Raw genomic sequence first — 18,315 nt, 5'->3', positions numbered from 1 at the left:
CTCCTCTTTGTGCCTTTATTTCCTCACTTGTAAATTGGGATGGTAGTTCTGTTTCTTCACAGGGTCGTGGTGAGCATTACATGAGATAGTCATGCACACGCTTGGAGTAGCCCCTGGCACATAGAAAGTGCCTGGCGTTTGCTGGCTCATCTCATCCGCGTGCTGCTCTGGTCTCACTCATCCCAGATATGTGGCGGGGGGGGGGGGGGGAGCGACCCATGAGAAAGCACACAGCAAGGAGTATGTATGTGAAAATCATTCTTGGGGTGCCTGGGTGGCTCAGTCGTTAAGTGTCTGCCTTCGGCTCAGGTCATGGTCCCAGGGTCCTGGGATCGAGCCCCGCATCGGGCTCCCTGCTCCACGGGAAGCCTGCTTCTCCCTCTCGCACTACCCCTGCTTGTGTTCCCTCTCTCGCTGTGTCTCTCCCTGTCAAATAAATTAAAAAAAAAAAAGAAAAGAAAAAGAAAATCATTCTGACCCAACAGCCTGTCAGGGTTTATGATCATGGTGCATAAAGTCTATGACACAATTTCTATAAGCCCTGGCAACCACCTTTCTGACAAAGAAGTGTGTGGTCGCCTCACTGTTATTTATTTATTACTTGACACACAGTGGGGAGAGACGTGAAATATCCCTTGCTGGCTTTTTCTCTGTGTCCTCTCTTGGTTGCTGTGAGTGGTTCCCGGTCCTGAGAATTGAGGACCAAGCCGCCATCTTAAACCAGGCTGCAGAGAGAAGGACTTCTTCTCAGGTGCGGCCTTCCAAGTCAGCTGACCTCTGCTTGGGGTCCAACTCAGTTTATTTCCCGCTGCCCAGCCCCCCCCCGCCCTGCCCCCTCTGGCCACTTGTTCCATCAGCGGAGGTGACTCCCTCACTTCTCTGTTACAAATCACCTCTGGACCAAAAGGAACACATCTGCAGACTCTCAGAGAGCACCCCGCACCACGTTGAGGAGCACTGCGGCTCTGCTCACCCGTTCTGCACGGCAGCAGATGCAAAGGGTGAAAAAAAGAGGAGGGGTTGTTAGCATCCCCTCTTCCCACCACCAGCACCATACAGCTGTTCGGAGGTTTAGTCTTCAAGACCACTTAATACTCCTGCAAGCTCTCTGTCTTAAAAACAAACAAACAATCAAAAAAAACCCCACAACAGTATCCATGACAACTCTGAGTAAAAAAAAAAACCCAACCCCAAAAATAGCAACACTAAGAGTAGGCTGTTTAATTCTCAGCCAGTTTATATGGAGCACGTTCTTTGTCCACAGGACTATCTGGTAGGATGTACATTAGGTCCTCGTGAAACATTTCGTGAAACATTTATTCACCCTTTTTTGAACGTGGAATTTCATTATATTATGTCAAAGGTATCAATCCAAGAATGAAAGGAAGCCACTATCTGAGGGCCTATTTACACAGTCCTCAGTCCATACAGTCTGTGGGCAACCCCCAGGGGGCACCAAAGAGCTACTTCTTTTTTTAGCACACTGGGATGTAAGAAATCCTGGGTGCTCTTTCCAGGCCATATAAATCCCAGTAGACAGGTTCTATTGTACAGACTTCCTGGGATCAATCCAGGGCACAGGGAGGTGGGGACTTGTATTACATTATCAGTAATTTGGCTCTTGGCCAAATCTAAGGATAAACATATCAAGACAGAGTACTTCAAGAGTTCAATCAGAAGTTTCAAGCAACAATGCCAGATTCTTTTTGAGAAGCAAATGGTTGTGGCTGAGGCCACCTTATACTGCAGACAGTATCCAGATATCTAGAGTGGTCCAAGCCAGCCACTGAGAAAATAAAGACAGCTGACTGGACTAGGTCTCCTGGGCCCACTATGGTCTTGTTATAGATTTTCAGGGTGCCATTTAAACTTCTTTATTTGGGCACCTGGGTGGCTTAGTTGGTTAAGGGTCCAACTCTTTTTTTTTTTTAATATTTTATTTATTTATTTGTCAGAGAGAGAGCACGCACACAAGCAGGGGGACCGGCAGGCAGAGGGAGAAGCAGGCGCCCTGCTGAGCAAGGAGCCTGATGTGGGACTCGATCCTGGGACCTTGGGATCATGACCTGAACCAAAGGCAGACACTCAGCCGACTGAGCCACCCAGGTGTCCCCCAACTCTTGTTAGCAGGTCAGGTCATGATCTCAGGGTCATGAGAGAGAGCCCTGCAGTGGGCTCTATGCTGGGCATGGAGCCTGCTTAAGATCCTCTCTCTCCCTCTGGGCCCCCTCCCTCTCTCTCTCTCTCTAAAAAACAACAACAAAACTTCCTAATTTATTCAAGAAGTAAACCAGGGGTAAAAATGGAAAGACAGAATCATTGGTACAGGCAATTGTCCATGAGCCAGAGTGCTCAGCGCATACATTTATCGGGACACATATACTCTTAATATACTCTTAAAAGAGACATCATTATGGTAAGAATGCCCACAAACTAATCCATGAGTCATATTTTTCTGAGACATCACTATCCCTTGGTGTTCCTTCTAATCAGGATAACACGATTTTCCATCCATATGACGTACCTTCTCAAAGTCTCGAAGAGCCTGGGTCTGCACCTGAGGGGGTTTTTCAAATGCTCTCAAGGAAGGCGTCTGTCCAAAGAGGGTCTTTTCACCACTTCTCCAGATCTGTGATTGCACTGGAGGGCCTCGATCTTTAGTGTCACTAAGAAAAGCTGCCAGTGAAACAGAACGACAAAAACATTTTATATAACAGTAGCATTATGATCATTCTAACTGGCACATTCCAGCAGAATTTGGTTTCCACAAAATACAAACCAATTCTGGGCCACATGGAAACAGTTCACATAAAGTAGCCTGTGGTTGACCATATTAATAATGGTCCCCAGTGGGGTGCCTGGGTGGCTCAGGTGATTAAGCATCTGCCTTCGGCTCAGGTCATGATCCCAGGGCCCTGGGATCGAGCCCCACATCAGGCTCCCTGCTGAGGGAGTCTGCTTCTCCCTCTGCCTGCTGCTCCCCCTGCTTGTGCGCACGCTCTCTCTGTCAAATAGATAAAATCTTAAAAAAAAAAAAATAGTGGTCCCCAGTGAAACGCACTGGTTTATGTCTGTGCCCCTTTGTGATATGATGCTCCTGCTACTTCATCAAGAAGTGGAGTCTCTTTCTCTAGCCTTTGGAGACATCAGACTGACGTGGGCTTAGGGTTGTAGAGACAGGTAGTAGATGTAGAAAAATACATCTTTTCTTGGTTGACAGAAGGAATCAATGACCCTTTATTACTGAGCTTTTTTTTTTAAGTCTGAAAGAATGACAGCCATTACAATCCACTGAGCTCCATAGACAGCATCAGTATAAGTAAGAGCAAAAGGGGCTCTGGGTCACTCTGTGCCTCACTGAGGAAAAATTAACTCGACATACACTTATGAACAAAGGAGCTAAGGGGCAAAATGTCATCCTATGCTTTTTCCGTCCCTTCCTTTTTTTTTTCTTTCCTCTTTCCTTCCTTCCTTGTACATTCTGGTCTCCTTTGTCAAAAATCAATTGACCATATATGCGCGGGCACGAAGAGCAAAAATAAACAAGTGGGGCGACATCAAACTAAAAAGCTTCGACTCACAAAGGAAACCATTAATAATGAAAAGGCAAGCCATGGGATGGGAGCAAATATCCCTCCCTCCCTCCTTCCTTTTCTTTCTGCAAACTTGCCAGAATGAGCACAAGAAGAAGTCTCCAGATACTGCCGTCAACTCAGACTTTTGTCTCTGCTAAGAAAAGAAAGAAAAAGAGGAGGAAGACAAAAAGGATCAGGAAGATGATGGTAAGGGGGAAAATGCAGAAGATAAAATATGACGAAGAAGAAAATAGTCATGAGAAATAGGATGATTCCAATGTAGCTTTTATTTTTCTTGTCTAAAAGTATTTAACTCCTCATTACGCCACTGGTTTTAAAGAAAAAAACATTGAAATGTAAGGCCGTATGATTTGTTTTTAAACTGCACACTGTACAGTGTCTTCATTTGTGTAAAATTAACACAGTATCAGGCGTGTCTTTTGATAGCCCTGTCCTTAATAGTATATTTTCAAAAGCCACGAACCTTGCCTGGTAGAAGATAGGGGTTTAAATCAGAACAGAAATTTAAAGCAAGTTTTATTGGTGCACAGCACAAAGTAGTTATGGATAGAGGTGGTATTTTTTCCATATTCAGTTGTCTTTCATTCAGCTTGCACGAAGTAATTGTTGTTCTGTTAATTGTATACCACTCTGTGATTGCAAATTAATAATAATTATAGTAATGTTGCACCTGTTCTGTTGATATTCTGATTACTTCTAAGTAAATGCAAATGCTTTACTAAACAGAAATTGGAAAGAATTATTTCTCCCACATTTAGGCAAAATTAAATAGGCTACTGAATGGAAGGCGATTTGATGTAACAGAACAATACATTATAGTTAGATTAGGGGGATGTGATAGGAGGAAACGAGCCTTTGAAGCTTGGATATGAATCCTGACCACTTGCAAATTGTGGGAATTTAGGCAAATCTCTTTTTTTTAAAAAGATTTTATTTCTTTATTTGAGAGAGAGACAGAGAGACAGAGATAGTGAGAGAGCACAGTAGGGAGGAGAGGGAGAAAGAAGCAGGCTCCCTGCTGAGCAGGGGATGGGGGGGGGGCTCAATCCCAGGACCCCAGGATCATGACCTGAGCTGAAGGCAGAGGCTTAACTGACTGAGCCACCCAGGTGCCCCCAAGGCAAATCTCTTAATTTGGCTGAGCCTCATTGCCTCAGTAAAAATGGGAATAGCAATACTTACCTCACAGAGCTTCTGTGTGAATTAAAGGAAATAAAAAATGAAAGTACTCAACCTAATATCTCGCCTGTAGTAGGTATCATCCCTACCCTTCCATTTTTGCCCTAGCCCTTTGATCTTTACCTCAAAATGGAGGATCTTGATGTTCAAAATAAGTATGGCAGACCCTTGGAATTTGTAGACTTAGCATACACAGTTATAAATGCTAATTTTAAGTGACTCTGAAATCCTCAACACATTCAAATTAAAACCTTTTTCCATGTTGTGCATATGAACCATCTGTGCTTCAAGGCTGGTATGAAAAAGGCAAATCACTTAGCAAAGTAAGTAGAACCCTTATGTGATTAAAAGTTTTTATGAAAAATGCTCCCCAAAAGAGAACTATCTTCACTTTGGTTTCATAATTCAGGTAGCTCCCTGGCTAATGTTAGTTCAGTAATGATATGATATTATTATGAATACATTAATAATAATAATATTTACCGGGTGCTTATTCCTCGACAAACTCTGTACTAAGAGCTTCTCTCACTTAATCTCACTTATGAGGCTGACACTACTATTGTACGCATTTTAATGGTATATGAGTAGAGATTTCGTTTGAGTGGCAGAATCTATCTTAATCTTTTTACAAGTGCCTTAAACCTTGCAATTACAGAATCGTCAAAAGCATGAAGAGTTCACATAAGTATTTCAATTATGATTTACTGCACTGTGCTGGGAAGGTGGGAAATTATATGCTACAGTGGTATGTGCAAGTCTGGAAATTCAGAGACTATTGCCATGATGACTTTAAAGGGGCCATAATTTATGGGAATTATGATCAGCAAGCACTCAAGAATTTATCAAGGTAAGGCCCACGGCCTCCTTACCTGCCGCATGACTTGTTCTAGGTACCATCTCCCCTTCATCCTCTGTAAAATAATCTCTGTGGAAAGAAAACATATTGTTAATTAACGAGATGCCTCCCCACATGGTCCCCCCATCCCTGGGGCAGTAAGACACCTACGTTCTGTTTTATTTCTCCACAAGTATTCATTAAGCTCCTACTATATATCAAGGGCAGTGTTAAGTGTTGGAGATACAAAGACAAATGCCACAGGAAGGGTTCCCATCCTCAATAAGTACTGAACAAACAATACTGTTTGTAAAGATAGCCACTGAACAAACAATTCCATCATGAGGGAACAGCAAAGACCCCAAGTTGGGGAGGAAGTCAATCTGTTAGAAGAACAGAGAAAACCAGTGTTGCCGGGCGCCTGGGTGGCTCAATCGTTAAGCGTCTGCCTTCGGCTCAGGTCATGATCCCAGGGTCCTGGGATCGAGTCCCGCATCGGACTCCCTGCTCCGTGGGGAGCCTACTTCTCCCTCTCCCACTCCCCCTGCTTGTGTTCCCTCTCTCGCTGTCTCTCTTTGTCAAATAAATAAATAAAGTCTTTAAAAAAAAAAGAAAAGAAAACCAGTGTTGCCACCCGACCATGCAGGACCTTGTGTGATGGGGTAAGGAGATTGAGTTTTATGTGAAGGGCAGTGGGAAACCATGGAAGGATTTTAAATGAGGGAGTGAATGGTAAATGACCAGATTTAGATTTTAAATAGATGATTCTGGCTGCTGAGTGGGCCAGTGTGGAGGGAATAGAAATGGATGGGAAAAGCAAGAAGTTGTGATGGTTTTAACTAAGATAAAATACAGTGGAGATGGAGATAAGCAAAAAAGCTCAAGATATATGTAGGAAGTAGAGCTGACTCAGAAATCTTGGCAACTTGGAAACCAGAGGTGCCTGGGTGGCTCAGTTGGTTAAGCGACTGCCTTCGGCTCAGGTCATGATCCTGGAGTCCCGGATCGGGCTCCCTGCTCAGCAGAAAGTCTGTTTCTCCCTCTGACTCTCCCCACTCTCATGCTCTCTCTCTCTATCTCATTCTCTCTCAAATAAATAAATAAAATCTTTAAAAAAAAAGAAAAATTGGAAACCAGATAAAGTCTGTTAATGGTAATGTTAAAAATACCACGGTTCGGTAGCAAGAGGTGTGTTTGTCTAGCACAGTGAAAGTCACCATCCGTAGCAAAGAAGGGAAAATTTTTTTCAAAACGTATTCAACAAATACTTGTTAAGCACCTACTATGTTTTTAGGCACTGTTTTAAGCACCATGAATATAGCAGTGAATAAAACAGACGGAAATGCCTGCTCTCGTGGAACTTACAAAAAGGGGAAACAAATAAGTAAACTGTGTAGAGTAATTGGGGACAAGTACTATAAAACATTGAAGTAGGGAATGGGCAGAGGCAGTGCTGGAGGTACAGGGAAGAGGAAGGGATTGCAATTTTCAGGAGGCAATGTTTCTCTGAGAAGCAATAGGATAGTCATGGGGGTATTTGGGGAAAGAGTCTTCTGAGCAGAGAACATCAAATACAAAGGCTCACAGGAGGGAGCATGCCAGAGTGTTTGGGAGCAGAAAGGAGGCCAGTATGGCTGGGCAGAGAGAGTGAGCACATAGTGAGGAAGTAGTAGGAGGTAAGGTCAAGGAAGTAATGGGAAGGCTGTGCAGGGGTCAGAGCGTATAAGGCCTTTCAGGCCATTGAGAAGAATTTAGCCACTAGAATCTTGTGAGTCAAAAGGAGAGCTGAACTGAGTGATGAATGTTTTAAAAGGGCTGGCTACTGTTTTGACAACGGACTGGGTGGGGAAGGCAGAAACAGAGAGCCGAATGCAATAATCCTACAGAGAGATGCTTTCAACATTTAGTTTATTCCTTAAACTCTTGGGTACACCCAGTTAGTTGTTCCAAAAAGAATTCTGTAGCCAGAGATTTAGAGGGCTTCTCTTTTTAAAAGCCAGAACACATTCACAGGGAGGCGGAAGAGAGACTTGCATTTGTTTAGAAATTGTTGTTCTTCCTTCTGGGCCTCAAGGGCTGGATGCTGGCATGAATCTTCACTTTGTTAAGTTCCAGATGGACATCAAACTACCAGGCAAGGCACATTGGACTACACACACCACCTGGTGGTTTTTATTATTCGAAAGCAGATCAACAGCTTGTGGTTCTTCCAGGTCATCTGCCTCTTTCGCTTCTCTACTTCCCATTAAAAATGTTCCCTGAGAGTAGAACAATTAAAGAGATGATGGTAGCGCTTACGAATCCCCCTCTGTTGAGCTAAAGTAGGGGAAGGATGTTGAAGCCATCATCCAGAGCAATGTGTTGAAAGATTTGTGGGGAGAAAACTTACACTTAGCTGCTGCTATTCAGCCACTGAATGGATTCTTTTTTCCTCAGCCTGCAGACTTAGGCAGGTAACTGTGCATCTGCCATCAGCAACATGGTCACTCCCTAGGCCAAATTCAGCCTAGCCAACATGTTTTCATTTGGTCGGCACAAGGATGACCTACTTCTAACTTCTCTTAGAAAATGAATGGGTCTAGCAACACTGGGCCTGCCTTCCCACCTAGGGGGATAACCTGCTGCCTTTCAACAGAACAAACACATGATCTCCAGTTTGTCACAGTCCTTATCCTCCCTATCTTTGTAGTCCTAACTTGCACACTCACTTATGATACCCACCTGGCTCCATGTAGGTCTCTGAGACTGTCACCGTGGTATAGATCAAGTGCAGACAGAATTTCATTTCTGCTTTAATGCATAGTTTTGAGAATGGATAAGGAATATGTGGTATATATACACAATGGAATATTATGCAGCCATAAAAGGATGAGGTCATGCCATTTGAGACAAGAGGGATGGACCTAGAGGATATTCTGTTAAGTGAAATAAGACTGACTGAGAAAGACAAATACCATATGATTTCACTCATATGTGCAATTAAAAAAAAAAAACCCAAATGAATAGAGAAACAAAATGCAGAATCAGACCTACAAATACAGAGAAAAAACTGATGGTTGCTGGGGGTAGGGGTTGGGAAAAATGGGTGAAAAGGAGTGGCAGACACAGGCTTCCAGCTATAGAATGAATAAGTCAGGAGGAGAAAAGGTACAGCACAGGGAATATAGTCAATGATATTATAATAGCGATGTATGGTGACAGAGAGTAGCTATACTTGTGATGAACATAGAATGATGACAATACCTAAACTTGCGGCATTACTGTTATATACCTGAAACTAATGTAACACTGTGTGTCAACCACACTCAAATAAAAGGAAAAAAACTCACAGTCTTGAGTAACCTGATTGCTTCAGCATGCAATTCACTAATCTATGATGATAAACTACTAAAATTGGTTCATAAATCACTTTTACCTCTTGCGCTTCAGTTTCCTCAAATATTTGTAAAAGAAATGCACAGATTTTTCTAAGGTCCCTCGCAGTAATTATGCAATTCTATTCCAATAGACGCTTAACTATAAAACTCATTTTAACAATTTCCAAGGATCTGGGGAACTTTCCAGACATGATCTCAATCAATCCTCTTTGCTCTGAAGATTCCACATTATAGATCAGGAGCAGGTTACAACAACACAGAGCATACAGGCCCCATGAGATACTTCATCTTCTCCAGCCCACCCACACCCACTCTGAGCTAGCTGTCTGCCCATTGTGAATCAATAAGTGGAAGGATAGAGAGGTCACTCTGGATGGGTACTGAGTTAATGGACATACTTACAGTCTCAGGAGATTTTTAAAAATCACTTTAACTCTATTAACAGCTCAAGTTCCCTCCCTTATTGCCCAAGAGTGGGGCTCATCATCCTGTTCCAAAAGGTTGGGAAGGAATCTGATGCTCCCCCAGGGAAGGGGCTCATAGTGAAGAAACACAGGGTATATGTCTAGGGGATTTCAATTTGTGACAACATCTGATAAACCAAAGTGCAAAGAGAACTGACGTATACTAGAGACAGACTCCAAGCTAGCTAGGCCCCACACACACACGCCCACGGCTTTGTGAAGCAGTAATATAGGATGGTAAATTCTAAATTTTGCCAAGCCACTCTCTTGCTTAATTTGAAGAACCAAGCATTTTCCAAGTACAACCCACCCACAAGCTGTTCGCCCATTTATTGCTGCATGGTATCTTGCCCATGCTCTCTTGATTTGCTGATAAGTAGCTAAGAAGATATTGGACTCAAACAGCACATCAACATTCAATATCCCATATTACTAGTTTTTCCTACAGTTTTCCAGGGTGATTAGGTTGAGACTAATCAGAAAATAATTGACTTTCCCAAAGCCATCTGCTACATTCTGCTACTCTGTTGCTGTCAAACTGTGCTCTGATGATTTTTTTTCCCAGTAATTTCCTAACTATAGCAGTTTCAATCATGTCAGGAATATCCAAGCACTCAATTTTGCTTTGCTCGAAAATGGCCACCCTGACATAGCTCCTTTCCAAAATGTAAGCAGCAGAGTGGTGCCACTTGTCTATTCTCTCCTAACATCGTGGGGAGGGGGTAGAAACGTGGGTCCTCCTTTCTTACCAAAGGGCAACGCTACGATGGAGCCTTCAGAGAGAGAGTTTCTATAGGGCAGCCATTGGCCTTCTTTGCAAACTACACATTTGGTGTTACTGCCTTGTATTTTGGTCTGTTTAATTTGTGGACTGAGAAGAATGGATCATGTTATCGGACTGTATTATTCACAAGCAATGGCAAGATGGCAACCACACAACTTTACATTACAAAGCAGGTTGTGCAACAAATCTTTAAACAGTATGAGATGGTGGTATCCCAGGACCAAAGTCACCCCCAAACCATGTCTGAGGAGCTGATGTCTGCCTAGTCCCCAGTACTTTCTTCTCCTTGGTTTCACTTATTAAAATTTTTAACCGAGGGATATTTCTTCCCTGATGAGTGTGCAAACTCCCAAAGGGACGGTTATTTTCAGGTCCTCTCCCCAGGGCAGTCATGTCCACTTAGGTTGTTGGAGCGCCACACAGTTTGGGCCCCTCCTTCATCACTTACCACCACTCTTGCTTAAGATCTGTAAGCCTGTGGACAAAGGCCATCTCTTGGAGGCATTTTTCTATCTTTCAGACTTATTTTTATAGAGTTTTTTGGGTCATAAACAAAAACTCAGGAGGGGAAAAAACAATCTGCTATAGCAGTACTTAGAGCAAAAAGCTGGGCCATGATTGACGTTCTCAGGTTTTTTTCCATTCCTTTTCATAAACATTTATTGAGAAGTGGCTTATATGGCAAGCCCTGGAAACATAAAGATGAAAAAGAAATATACTCCATCATCAAGGTGCTCAGAGTCTACTGGGGAAGGCAGATGGCATTCAAAGAGATAATTACAAGAATAATGAGATTTAAAACAGAGATTTCAGAACATAAATGACATACCAATTAATTTTGTCCACCTGAGTAAGCACAAACTGCCACCAGGACCTGCCCCCCACCCCAGGCAATGTTTTTACCTTTCCCTCTCCTCAAACCTTCCTTCTCTAAGCTCTAACCCTCAGGTAGGAGTATTAAGGGAAGTCAAGGGTGCAAACTGGTTCTTCATTTGCATTTCCCTGTTCAACACATTAGCTTTGTCTAACTACTTAGAACCCCCAAAGACGATTTAAAATGCCAAGCAAAGAAGGAAGAGGACTAAGATTTGTACCATAGTAAAAATGCCTCTAGATATGGACTAGAAGAGAATCTGCACAAGAGATAAGGATGGAGGTTTAGGATAGTAGAAAATACATGTGAATATCTGCCTTTTTTCTTTTTTTACTATTTTATACTAAAAGGTTAATTTTTTTTTTTTTTAACTAGGCTCCACACCTAGCACGGAGCCCAATTCAGGGCTTGAACTCATGACCCCAAAATCAAGACCTAAGCTGAGATCAAGAGTTGGACACTTAACTGACTGAGCCACCCAAGCACCCCTAACAGTTTAATTTTTATTTTTTAAAAAAGAGAATGTATTTTGATCCAATTTACACTGCCCTTCAATGAAGCCCTCAAAAAAAGATAAACAGTGTAAGAGATTAGGTTCAGTCTGACCTCCTCAAACAGTGGGGATTATGTGGTGTGACAGGAAGGTTGTTGAAGTTTGCTCAGCACTAGACACTGAACCAAACACACATTCCATTCTAATTCTTATATTCTTTTTTAAAAAAAAAAGATTTCATTTATTTATTTGAGAGAGAGTGAGAGAAAGCATGAGCAGGGGGGCCGGCGGGGGGGAGAGGGAGAAGCAGGCTCCCCGCTGAGCAGGGAGCCCGATGTGGGGCTTGATCCCAGGACCCTGGGATCATGACCTGAGCTGAAGGCAGATGCTTAACTGACTGAGCCACTCAGGCACCCCTAATTCCTATGTTCTTAAAGCGCATTTGACGTAAGTAACTAAATTCTGGTCCAAAGAAACCTTTCTGATGTTCAGAGTCAATTTTTTATATACATATTTTTTTAAGATTTTATTTATTTATTTGACAGAGAGAGACACAGCGAGAGAGGGAACACAAGCAGGGGGAGTGGGAGAGGGAGAAGCAGGCTTCCCGCTGAGCAGGGAGCCCAACACGGGGCTCGATCCCAGGACCCTGGGACCACGACCTGAGCCAAAGGCAGACGCTTAACGACTGAGCTACCCAGGCGCCCCAATTTTTTATATTTTTTATTTGTATCCACATTGAACACTTGCAAATAGAAAAGGGTTGGAAGGAGAAGAACTGTGGCCTACTTTCTCTAATGTGTGAAGTTCTGGCTCTGAGAACTTTTAAATGATAGGGTTTCACGAGCAGTGGCAGCTTAGGAACAGAGACGTCTACAGGTGACCGTCTCTGGACTGCCTGTGCCTGCCTTCACAGTTCAACTGTGTTCTCTTCCAGTGGAATTCCCCTCAGCACCAATCTTGCATTAAATGTCCATCATTACTGTGGACAACCACCACCACCCACCACCAATGCCGTCACCAGAATTCATTAAATGCCCAATGCTTTCCAGGCAGCACCTCATTCAGTCTTCACAAAATCCTGTCCAGTAGGTCCTGTATCACAGATGAGGAAACAAGGGGCCTAGGAGGATGAAGTGACTTGCCCAAGATCATACACTAGCTGGTGTCAAGCCTGAACTTGAAAACGGCACTTGACTCCAAACCTTTACTCTTTCCAATATGTCTTATTTCTACCTACGCCTTTACCGGAAGCTTCCTCTGTACCTGGCTTGACTGCAGGGAAGTGACCCCTGAGAATCTGAGCGGAGAGAGAGGGTGGACAGTGATGCTGTGTCAAGATTGGATTTAGACTCAAATCCAGACACAAACTTGTTTTTTGAGATGTCCATCCCAGCTGGACACAGCTCACACTTGAGTATTTGAATACTGGTGTAATAGATGCCATGTGACAAATGAATTAAAATCCTAAAAGGGAAGTGGCTAGTATGAGTTTTTTTATAGGTCCTATCCTGAAAAGTGAGTCATCCATCATTTTATACTTCCCTATCTTTACCCAAATCTCTCTAAATGTTCATACCTTCCCTGAACGTCTTCTGTGCTAACCCTTGCCACCGTCCCTAACAGACAAAGGGAAGAAACTAAAAGGCAGAAGAAGTGATGGGACAGACACAATCAAAACGGGACAGGCCCATAGTGAACAAGCTCTGAGACTTCTCAGATCTTCTTTTTCTCTTGCCAACAGAGACATTGAGTGTATCGTCTATGTTTCCAATGTTACCAAAGCCCACCCCCTTTCAGCACCAGAACTGCAAAAACATATTTGCATGCAAATAGGGTAGAAGGCACAGATGCAGAGCACAAATACAGGGAGATGATAATTTTTTCTCATCTCAAGACCTATCATTATAACCTCTGCAAGCTAGGATGCTTAATTGGCAAAGCCCCCTCAGAACAGAGAGAGCCTCCCTCGTGAGTGTCCCTCTGCATGCCGACTAAGTGTGGGCCGACTTGGCACTGGTACAACCAACCTCCACTCCTCTCCAGTACAGGCTGCAATTACACCCTTCACTCAACAGACTCTACCCACTGCGAGTGACCACGGCCAAATGGAACTCTGGCAGACAGTTTTCCGAAGCGCCACTAAGTCCTCAACAGCTACCGAGAGCTACAAGCATCATTGTGCATCTGCGACAACTGATCCATGTTTTATCACCTTCTTTGCTCTTGTACTAAGTCTTCGGCCTAAAAGGAATGAACATTATGTTTCTTGCTCTTATCCATCAAGGTTCAGAAAAACAAACCACTTAATGCCACAAAAAGGTAAAGGAAGTTCAAGTAATTCTTTTTCTCACTTTGCCCCATGAGGTTATCGGATGCCCAAATATCTAATAAATTCTCTTCCCTATGCCCTGAATCAGTTAAGACACTGATAATCACTCTTTCAAAAGAGACGTGAAAAATAATCTGCTTCAAATTCAGTCACATCACCGGGGGATGGTATATGGTCTCTCCACCCACTTCTCAAACTTAGCTTGTGCTTTTGACTTTTGGTCCTGGCAATGCATTCTGTAGTCCTCAGTCTTCATTAACAACCACTATTCACAAGGCACTGTGGTATGCCAAGGCAGTTGGCACAGTCCATCTTGGAGCCCTAGACCAAGCATCAAGAGAGAGATATTTTTTTCCTGTTTCTACCTACCTTTTATTCACATAATCTTTTACTGTTTCTTTTCTTTATTGCATCTATTTTTAATGATTTAAAAAGAATGACATGCTCCTTCTAGAAAACTTTGGAAAGGAGAAAAATGTATACAGAAAAGTAATAAAAAATGCTACCACTTAAAGGCAACATTGACAAAGATTTTTTCTTAAAGATTTTATTTATTTATTTGAGAGAGAGAGAGTGCATGAGCAGGGGGACAAGCAGGCAGAGGGAGAAGCAGACTCCCTGCTGAGCAAGGAGCCCAATGTGGGACTGTAGCCCAGGACCCTGGGATCATGACCTGAGCCAAAGGCAGATGCTTAACGACTGAGCCACCCAGGCGCCCCCCTTGACAAAGATTTTTTTTTTTAAGATTTTATTTATTTATTTGACAGAGAGAGAGACAGCGAGAGAGGGAACACAAGCAGGGAGAGTGGGAGAGGGAGAAGCAGGCTTCCCAACGAGCAAGGAGCCTGATGTGGGGCTTGATCCCAGGACCCTGGGATCATAACCTCAGCCGAAGGCAGATGCTTAACGACTGAGCCACCCAGGCGCCCCCCTCGACAAAGATTTTTAATGTATTTACTTTCAGCTGTTCTTCAGTTCATATACCTGTGAGAATTCCACAAAATAGAAATAACATTGCATGTGCAACTTTGTATCTTGATTTTATTTACATTATTGAAATCAAAGGTTTTGAAGAATGCATTTTTTAGGGGAACAGTCAGGGGAGGAGAGCAGAGGAGGCACATAAGGGGAGGAGAAGGGGAATTTCTTAACGTTATAGATCTGCTAGAAATAAAAAGAATGAATCTAGAGTCTTCTTTTTCAGTATGGTTCTATAATGTAATTTAAAAAGCTTATAAAAGGAACCTTGTGCACTGTTGGTGGGAATATAAATTGGTATAGCCACTACGGAAGAGAGTATGGAGGTTCCTTACAAAATTAAAAATAGAGCTACTGGGGTATCTGGGTGGCTCAGTCAAGTGAGCATCCACTCTTGATCTCACCTTAGGTCTTGATCTCAGGGTCGTGAGTTCAGGCCCTACGTTGAGCTCCATGCTGGAGCTCTACTTTTTTTAAGCTCTACTTAAAAAAAAAAAAAAATTGAACCATCATATGATCTAGGATTCCCACTTCTGGGTAGTTACCTGAAGACAATTTGAAGAGATATATGTACCCCTGTGTTCACTGCAGCATTATTTACAATAGCCAAGATATGGAAGCAAATTAAGTATTCATCAATAGAAGAATGAATAAAGAAGATGTGGCATATATATACAATGGATATCACTCAGCTATAAAAAAGAACGAAATCTTGCCATTCATGACAACATGGGTGGACCCAGAGGGTATTATGCTAAGCGAAATAAGTCAGACAGAGAAAGACAAATATTGTATGACTTCATTTAAAGATGAAATCAAAAAAATAAAATAAACACACAAAACAGAAACAGACTCATATATACAGAAAATAAACTGTTGGTTACCAGAGGTAGGGAGGGGTTGAAGGTATCAGTGAAATAGATGAAGAGATTTAGGAAGTATAAAATCCCAGTTACAAAATAAGTAAGTCATGGGGATGTAAGGTACAGCATAAGAAATAGAGTCAATATACAATAATCATTCTGTATGGTGACAGATGGTAACTAGACTTACGATGGGGATCATTTCATAATGTACAAAGATATTGAATTAGTATGATGTACGCCTGAAACTAACATGATATCGTATGTCAATTTCACTTCAACCAAAGAAAATAAATTTAAAAAAATAAAACAAAGATTATAGACTCCTAGAGGATAATAAAACTGACCGAGGGTGACCAAGGTTTGGGGAATGTTAAGGCAGTAAGAGATTCTGAAGCAGTGTTGAGAGCAATTGAAAGGGCTGCCCCTGAGGTCCAGGCTCAGCAGGGAGAGGGACAGAGTAGGTGGCCTGAAAGATAGAGGAACTGTAGTAAGCGATAAGGTGAACTGAATATTCAGAAACAATGAGGAGATGGGGGGATTTGACCTTGTGGTCAGGAAACACAAACTCAGAGTTAAGGATCCTAAGGGTGGAGACTTTGGAGGGAGGATGAGCTGCAAAGCTGGCTTGCTGAGGGTGTGTGGAAGTGGACTGGAAGAAAGGAAGTGTGAGGTCCAGGCAGAATAGTAACATACACTCCTGTCTAGTGACCCTTCTGGAACATCAGCCACTTGCAGGCAGGGTTTTTATATCATTCACTATCATTTAGCTAGCATTTAAAAAGTATAGATCATAACAGAAATTTGATGCATATAACTTAAACAACAAATAAATGCAATTTGAATATATAGTGTCATCAAGCTTTGGTAATCTGCTGTATCCATTCCATAATAGGGAGACACCTACCAAACAGATGTTCATACCAGCCTTGTGGGGAATGCTCTTTAGAAAGTTCTAAATTGAGGATCTTCTAAGTGCTAGAAACAATGTTAGATGCTGAAGATTCAGAGACAAACACCAAAAGTCCTTTCTTCCAATAAGCTTAGAGAATGGAAAATACCACGTAAACCGACTAGCTGCAAGCAATGGCAGATAGCATGCTCTGACTACAGAAAACACCCAGAAATATTTAGGTTCCAAAAATAATTCCAAAAGGAGGTAATACTAAAACTAATCTTTGAAGGGTAAATCTATCCTAGCAAAGGCAAGGCTAGGTGTGTAGGTGGGAACAGCTGGTATAGGAAGGCCCACATAATAATTTTAGCTCAGAAGAGTAAAATGACACTCTACAACCAGCTCCTTAGGTGGTCTGGCAATAACACTGTACCCCTTGTGCCAATAACCTGGAAATCTCTAAGTAATACACAGAAGAAGCATTGTCAGACGAACTCATTTCCAAACTTTATAAGTTGTCACTTGATACACACTAATGTAAATTTCTTCCTGCTGTAAAAACATACTGACTGAGGTTTAAGGCAGCATATGAACGATGTTGCCCATAATCTGATCACCAAATACAGCATCTATTTTCTTTTTTCCTCTCCTTGCAATAGACATCCTAATATGTATGGATAATTTTTTAAAATTGTTTTAATGATTTGATATTTCTTTTTTTGAAGGGGGAGGCGCACAGGGAGAGGGAGAGAAAATTTTTTCTTAAAGGTTTATTTATTTATTTTAGAGAGAGAGCATGTGTGTGGCAGGGAGGGGCAGAGGGAGAGGGAAAAATCTTCAAGCAGACTCCCCACTGAGCACAGAGCCTAACGTGGAGCTCAACCTCAGGACCCTGAGATCATGACCGGAGCTGAAATCAAGAGTCGGACGCTTGGGCGCCTGGGTGGCTCAGTTGGTTAAGCGACTGCCTTCGGCTCAGGTCATGATCCCAGGGTCCTGGGATCGAGTCCCACATCGGGCTCCCTGCTCGGCAGGAAGCCTGCTTCTCCCTCTCCCACTCCCCCTGCTGGTGTTCCCTCTCTCGCTGTGTCTCTCTCTGTCAAATAAATAAATAAAATCTTTAAAAAAAAAAAAAAAAGAGTCGGACGCTTAACTGACAGAGCCACCCAGGCTCCTTTGTATGCGTAATTTTGATGTAATTTATATCCACTTTTACTTTCTTATTAAAATTTTCTGTTTATTATCATTTCAGATAACACTCCAAGATGGTAACAGATATTAAGAGCAAAAGTGAAGCATTTTACTCTGGAGAGGAGTAGAAGTTGGGATGTTGCTACTGATTCACCTGGGATACATCACTTTATGTCACTTTATGACACTTCCCCTTCTACAATATAGTGACTCGGGTCTTGAAAAAGATGGTTAAATTGAGCCAAAATATCCTCTATATTTCTACAAGTTATAGGAGTCTAAACGGTAAGCAATTTGCAACACATATTCAACAACTACAAATGTTTGATACAATCATCCTACTTCTGAACATCTATCATTCAAAAATAATCTTATGGAAGAAGATGCTTTATGTACCTAGATGTTTATCACGTATTATTTATAATAGTTAAAAACTGGAACCCTAAAGACTTCA

The 18,315-nt window shown here is 42.3% G+C and overlaps 1 protein-coding gene across 11 annotated transcripts in view; it reads right to left on the bottom strand.

Annotated features, from left to right (window-relative positions):
- PDE4DIPP2 (phosphodiesterase 4D interacting protein) overlaps nt 1-18,315 on the bottom strand; it is a 207,246-nt gene that overhangs the window by 149,096 nt on the left and 39,835 nt on the right. For 10 of the 11 annotated variants that reach the window (XM_021690137.2, XM_044914600.1, XM_044914601.1 and 7 more), the window contains exons 2-3: nt 5,645-5,700; nt 2,525-2,676 (exon numbers count right to left, since the gene is read on the bottom strand). In XM_021690137.2, the coding sequence (XP_021545812.2) occupies nt 2,525-2,676; nt 5,645-5,700 (208 nt within the window). Of the gene's footprint in view, nt 1-2,524; nt 2,677-5,644; nt 5,701-18,315 lie in introns of those variants that run through there. The other variant, XM_044914611.1, reaches the window with a different exon arrangement.

Source organism: Neomonachus schauinslandi, chromosome 4 (genome assembly GCF_002201575.2).
Source record: "Neomonachus schauinslandi chromosome 4, ASM220157v2, whole genome shotgun sequence".
Taxonomy (NCBI): Eukaryota; Metazoa; Chordata; class Mammalia; order Carnivora; family Phocidae; genus Neomonachus; species Neomonachus schauinslandi.
Note: the sequence above shows the minus strand (reverse complement) of the source record. Positions and strands in the feature narration are given on the sequence as shown.